Below are 7253 nucleotides of genomic sequence, written 5' to 3'. Positions count from 1 at the left end.
TTAGACAAACAGATATCTTAGACAGACAGAGAGATATGTTAGACAGAAAGATTAGACAGACAGATAAATTAGACAGACAGATAGATAGACAAACAGATATCTTAGGCAGACAGAGATATATTAGACAGACAGATAGTTTAGACAGACAGATAGAACAACTAATTTCTCATGAAAACGAGAGAAATCTCAATGTATCCTTCCTGGTAAAATATTTTATAAATAAATAAATGTCACTGACTGAGATACATCTTTGCAATAAGACATTATATACCTGCACACTGACACACCCGTGAAATTATTAAGTGCTAAATAATTAAGAGCACTTATTTTATCTGTGCAGTGGATTATTTGCACACACAGGCATTTGGGTTACAGAAAACAAGGTGAATTGCTTGTGAGCAAATGTCTCTGTGAGCAGCAAGGCAAACAAGGTGCCAGCTGATATTCTTCTTAGAAAGTGGGTGCTGAGCCTGTCAGGATAAGGCTTATCTCCCGGCCACAATCCGGACGGTTTGAGTGAAGAAGCCCTCCCAGTATGTGCTGACAGTGCTGTGTCACCTAATGCAGGGACCTTAACCTCCTCACTGCCAGCAGCAGGCACAGTCATTATCCTTTTATTATAGGGATTATCTTCACCTAAAGGCAGGAAAGTCCCAAACCTTAAAGGGACATTATACACTCGTTTTTTCTTTGCATAAATGTTTTGTAGATTATCTATTTATATAGCCCATAAAGTAGTTTTTTTCTTAAAAATTTATAGTTTTGCTTATTTTTAAAGAACATTGCTCTGATTTTCAGACTCCTAACCAAGCCCCAAAGTTTTATGAGAATACCATCAGCTACCTACTCCAGCTTGCAACTGTTTGTGTAAAGGGTCTTTTCATATGCAAAAGAAGGGGGAGGGGGAGTGTCTTATTTGCCACTTGCAGTGGGCTTTCCAATTTACCTTTTCAACAGAGCTAAACTGAGAGCTTCTAAGTAAGTTTTTAAACTGTTTTATACTGGATTTTTATATCAGTATCTGTGCATCTTATTCTTTATAGTAGTGTCTATTGCATGCAGTTATATGAAAATGAGTGTATACTGTCCCTTTAAGCAAATCAAACTAGCTGATTTGTGACTTAAAAGGGACATAAAACAAGTTGGGATAGAGAAAAAATATAATAATATGTACTTTAAAGTGAAGGTCAATTTGGATGAAATAGTGCCCGGTTTTTAATAAACCTATTAAAAACAAGGGCACTTCAATTCATCAAACTTGACATTTCACTCCTTTTCTTCAAAAACTTACCTTTTAATCCTGTCAGCCGCTGCAGTGCTTCCTCCGCCCGTCTCAAAGCCCTCTTCGCAGCTCCAAAATGACTAATCCGGCTTCCTCCAATCATGGCATGGCATCAGGCCATGACCTCCCCGGGGGGAAAGCAGTGATTGGAGGAAGCTGGATTTGTCATTTCTGACATAAGAAGAGGCTTCCGACGGCTGGGGGAATCGCTGGAGCGGCATTTAGGATTAAAAGGTATATTTTTTAAGAAAAGGAGTGAAATGTCAATTAATTAAATTGCCCTTGTTTTTAATAGGTTCATCCAAATTGACCTTCACTTTAATTACTTTACCTGCAAATTTATACTGCAGTGCCTCGCCATTAACCCTTTTTTTTTAGTTTCTGAATTGTAAAGCTCTAACTCCCCACACACATTTCCTTCTATGGCTGTATCTATGTCTATTGTTCTTTTGGTAGAATGCAAAAGTGCATAGGGATTATCTGCTGGAGCATGCCTAGAAGATGTGAACTCAGTTGAAATACAATGCCTGTGTCTAAACACTGATAAGGGGGGGGAAGTTGGCTGCTCCAGGCAGCTTAGCTATGTGATTCATTTTGCTTATTTTTTAAAATTATTTTAAAATACTTGCCAGCAATTTTGAAAAATAAAAATGATGCAAACTATTTTTAATGAATTAGCCCTTTTAGGGTATGTACAGATCTAAACCTGTTTTATGTCCCTTTAACCTCTTCCTAACCGAGGGATGGCGCCCTCACATCACCAATTTATACAGCCTGCAAGGAGCAAGATGCGTATAGGTAACACACAGGGGTAACAACCTGCCGCTGGCATGTAATACACAGGAGTAACAGTCTGCAGCTGGCATGTAACACACAGGGGTAACAACTTACAGCTGTCATGTAACACACAGGGGTAACAGTCTGTAGCTGTCATGTAACACACAGGGGTAACAGTCTGTAGCTGTCATGTAACACACAGGGGTAACAACCTGCAGCTGGCATGTAACACACATGGGTAACAACCTGCAGCTGGTATGTAACACACAGGGGTAACAATCCTCAGTTGGCATGTAACACACAGGTGTAACAATCTGCAGCTGGCATGTAACACACATAAGTAACAACCTGCAGCTGACATGTAACACACAGAGGTAACGACCTGCAGCTGGCATGTAACACACAGGGGTAACAACCTAAAGCTGGCATGTAACACACAGGGGTAACAACCTGCAGCTGGCATGTAACACACAGGGTTAACAACCTGCAGCTGGCATGTAACACACAGAGGTAACAGTCTGCAGCTGGCAGGTTACACACATGGGTAACAACCTACAGCTGACATGTAACACACAGGGGTAGCAACCTACAGCAGGCATGTAACACACTGTGTAGACATGACTTGCTGCAGTGTGGAAACTGGTTAGTATAGGACCGGTCTGATGTGGGACACCTTCTCCTGTTCCCACATTGCTGGATCCAGTATACACAGTCCATCAAGACATAGAGTCCTCTACCTTGGGTATCCTGGTTAGCCGGTTCAGCCAGCTGGTTTGCTGTGAATACCAGCCTGCCCCTATAGGCACATTGGAGTGCCTTTTCACATTGTGAGTACCCTGCACATGTCTTATATTTGTCGTTGGCTTCTTCAGATTCACACATACGGCGCCTCTTTCCTGTGTTTGATTTTAGATTTATAACCTTTGGAGGGTGAAGATCGAGTGCTGCCTCCAGTCCAATAGAAGACAGATACCTATACCAGATTGGGTTATCCTGGACTTTGTATATTTGTCTATCATCCTGATCTAGGATTGGGTATAATATTGTGAATACACACACTTACATTGTATCTATGTTATATTAGTACTTTGTTGATTGTTTGTCTGAAACATCCATATATGGTCACGTGGGCCTACATATATATTCTACACCGTTCTTAGTAGCGCCCCCTATTGGGTTATTCCCTTTGTTCTTATAGGGGTAAAACCATGCAGCTGACAAGTAACACACAGGGGTAACAGTCTGTTAATGGCATGTAACACACATGGGTAACAGTCTGCAGATGGCATGTAACACATAGAGCAACAGTCTGCAGGTGGCATGTAATACAGGGGTAACAGTCGACAGATGGCATGCAACACAGGGGTAACAGTCTACAGCTAGCATGTAACACAGGGGTAACAGTCTGCAGCTGGCATGTAACACACGGGGGTAAACGTCTGCAGCTGGCATGTAACACACAGGGGTAACAAACAACCTACAGCTGACATGTAACATAAAGGGGTAACAAACAACCTGCAGCTGACATGTAACACACAGGGGTAACAAACAACCTACAGCTGGCATGTAACAAACAGGGGTAACAAACAAACTACAGCTGGCATTTAACACACAGGGATAACAAACAACCTACAGCTGGCATGTAACCAACAGGGGTAACAACCTGCAGCTGGCATGTAACACACAGGGGTAACAGTCTGCAGCTGGCAGGTTACACACATGAGTAACAACCTACAGCTGGCATGTAACACACATGGGTAACAACCTACAGCTGGCATGTAACACACAGGGATAACAATGTACAGCTGGCATGTAACACACAGGGGTAACAGTCTGCAGCTGGCATGTAACACACATGGGTAACAACCTGCAGCTGACATGTAACACACAAGGGTAGCAACCTACAGCTGGCATGTAACACACAGGGGTAATAACCTATAGCTGGCATGTAACACACAGGGATAACAACCTGCAGCTGGCATGTAAAACACAGGGGTAACAACCTGCAGCTGGCATGTAACACACAGGGATAACAACCTGCAGCTGGCATGTAACACACAGGGGTAACAGTCTGCAGCTGGCATGTTACAGACATGGGTAACAACCTACAGCTGACATGTAACACACAAGGGTAGCAACCTACAGTAGGCATGTAACACACAGGGGTAAAACCATGCAGCTGACATGTAACACACAGGGGTAACAGTCTGTTAATGGCATGTAACACACAGGGGTAACAGTCTGCAGCTGGCATGTAACACACAGGGATAACAACCTACAGCAAGCATGTAACACACAAGGGGAACAACCTGCAGCTGGCATGTAACACACAGGGGTAACAGTCTACAGCAGGCAGGTTACACACATGGGTAACAACCTACAGCAGGCATGTAACACACAGGGACAACAACCTACAGCTTGCATGTAACACACAGGGGGAACAACCTTCAGTTGGCATGTAACACACAGGGGGGACAACCTGCAGCTGGCATGCAACACACAGGGGGAACAAACAACCTACAGCAGACATGTAACACACAGGGGTATCAACGTACAGCAAGCATGTAACACACAGGGTAACAGTCTGCAGCTGGCATTTAACACACAGGGGTAACAACCTACAGCAAGCATGTAAACAAGGGAAACAACCTGCAGCTGACATGTAACACACAGGGGTAACAAACAACCTACAGCTGACATGTAACACACAGGGGTAACAAACAACCTACAGCTGACATGTAACACACAGGGGTAACAAACAACCTACAGCAGACATGTAACACACAGGGGTATCAACGTACAGCAAGCATGTAACACACAGGGTAACAGTCTGCAGCTGGCATGTAACACACAGGGGTAACAACCTACAGCAAGCATGTAAACAAGGGAAACAACCTGCAGCTGACATGTAACACAAAGGGGTAACAAACAACCTACAGCTGACATGTAACACACAGGGGTAACAAACAACCTACAGTTGGCATGTAACACACAGGGGTAACAAACAACCTACAGCTGGTACCGAGGTAACAGTCTGCAGCTGGCAGAATACACACAGGGGTAACAGTCTACAGCAGGCAGGTTACACACATGGGTAACAACCTACAGCAGGCATGTAACACACAGGGACAACAACCTACAGCTGGCATGTAACACACAGGGGTAACAACCTACAGTTGGCATGTAACACACAGGGGGAACAACCTACAGTTGGCATATAACACATAGAGGTAACAGTCTGCAGCTGGCAGAATACACACATGGGTAACAACCTACAGCTGGCATGTAACACACAGGGGGAACAACCTACAGCTGGCATGTAACACAGAGGTAACAGTCTGCAGCTGGCAGAATACACACATGGGTAACAACCTACAGCTGGCATGTAACACACAGAGGTAACAGTCTGCAGCTGGCAGAATACACACATGGGTAACAACCTACAGCTGGCATGTAACACACAGGGGTAACAAACAACCTACAGCTGGCATGTAACACACAGGGGTAACAAACAACCTACAGCTGGCATGTAACACACAGGGGTAACAAACAACCTACAGCTGGCATGTAACACACAGGGGTAACAAACAACCTACAGTTGGCATGTAACACACAGGGGTAACAACCTACAGCTGGCATGTAACACACCGGGGTAACAACCTACAGCTGGCATGTAACACACAGAGGTAACAGTCTGCAGCTGGCAGAATACACACATGGGTAACAACCTACAGCTGGCATGTAACACACAGGGGTAACAAACAACCTACAGCTGGCATGTAACACACAGGGGTAACAAACAACCTACAGCTGGCATGTAACACACAGGGGTAACAAACAACCTACAGTTGGCATGTAACACACAGGGGTAACAACCTACAGCTGGCATGTAACACACCGGGGTAACAACCTACAGCTGGCATGTAACACACAGAGGTAACAGTCTGCAGCTGGCAGAATACACACATGGGTAACAACCTACAGCTGGCATGTAACACACAGGGGTAACAAACAACCTACAGCTGGCATGTAACACACAGGGGTAACAATAGTCTGGTGTTTAGATTTCCGAGCTCTCATTCGGGATTCAGCAGCAAGAGGCTGGAGTTACACGGAGTCTATCAGCTCTGTGGCTAAAATAAGGCACAGGACGCCCCCTGTGGCTACAACAAGCTGGTGCCTATTTATTGTTCATCATTTCTCTCTGCACTGAGTTGTATTTGTAGCTCAGCAAATTCGTTTCATTGAATGTTTTTTATTTATTTATTTGGTATAAAATAAATGTGTTTTTGTAAACGAATTTCGTTCAGACCCCGGTTGTATCACCCAGCTGGTTGCGCCTGGTCACTTGCGCAGCACTAATGAGCGAGCGAGGAGCTGCCTGAGGCGGAGGGCGGAGCCGGGGCTAATGTGTACAAACAGTCAGCCAATTACAGAGGGCTTCAGCAGATTTATTATCCAACCAGGAAACAGGAATGATATTAACAGCTGAGTCAAAAGCAGAAACTTAGTAGAAGTTTAAAAGTTTCATGAAGAGTTTTTGCTGGAACCTGTTGGGACATAAATCTTCTTAGCCACATTGCTGGAACACAAGCCACAAGCCTGGCTTTGCCATAGTACTGGGGACACCAGCCTGGCTTAGCACTGGGGACACCAGCCTGGCTTAGCAATAGCATTGGGGACACCAGCCTGGCTTAGCAATAGCACTGGGGACACAAACCTTCAGCAGCCTGCTAGAGCTGGGGACACAAACCTGACCCTGTGACCCGAAAGCCCCGGCAGGATGAGTGTGGCTTTTGCAAACCTCCATCCAGTGGAAGATAAACAGCTTGGAATGGATACGGTAAGGTTCCTCTTTGCTACTTACCTGCTGCTGCTGCCTACCCCCCCCTGTATCAGGGACACTTTACAGAACACTACGTCCTCAATTTAAATCAAGAGGGATCTCTTGTCGTTTTACCTTCACCATAACTGACACAAATGTAACTTTTGTGTGTTTCATCCATTAGTATTTCTTGTGTGGTGAGAGCAGAATTTCAGTTTTCTAGATAACAAAAACAATTAGAAAAACTCTGAAGCTCTATAGAAAAGCAGCGAGATGTGGTGTTATTTGTACAGGAGCCTCAGTGTTTGTTATGTGCCACAGTCCAACTTGTTCTACGGGTTTGCCATTAATACAGCAGTAGCCAATGTC

The 7253-nt window shown here is 44.5% G+C and overlaps 1 protein-coding gene across 1 annotated transcript in view; it reads left to right on the top strand.

The window, feature by feature from the left end:
- Positions 1–6566: 6566 nt before the first annotated feature.
- LOC128641335 (Krueppel-like factor 4) overlaps positions 6567–7253 on the top strand; it is a 3970-nt gene continuing 3283 nt past the window's right edge. Inside the window, exon 1 of the mRNA XM_053693949.1 lies at positions 6567–6902. Within this exon, the coding sequence (XP_053549924.1) occupies positions 6843–6902 (60 nt within the window). The 5' untranslated portion in view covers positions 6567–6842. The remainder of the gene's footprint in view (positions 6903–7253) is intronic.

The sequence above is a fragment of the Bombina bombina genome, chromosome 10 (genome assembly GCF_027579735.1).
Source record: "Bombina bombina isolate aBomBom1 chromosome 10, aBomBom1.pri, whole genome shotgun sequence".
In the NCBI taxonomy this organism is placed as follows: Eukaryota; Metazoa; Chordata; class Amphibia; order Anura; family Bombinatoridae; genus Bombina; species Bombina bombina.
This window is presented reverse-complemented; position numbering and strand designations above follow the sequence as displayed.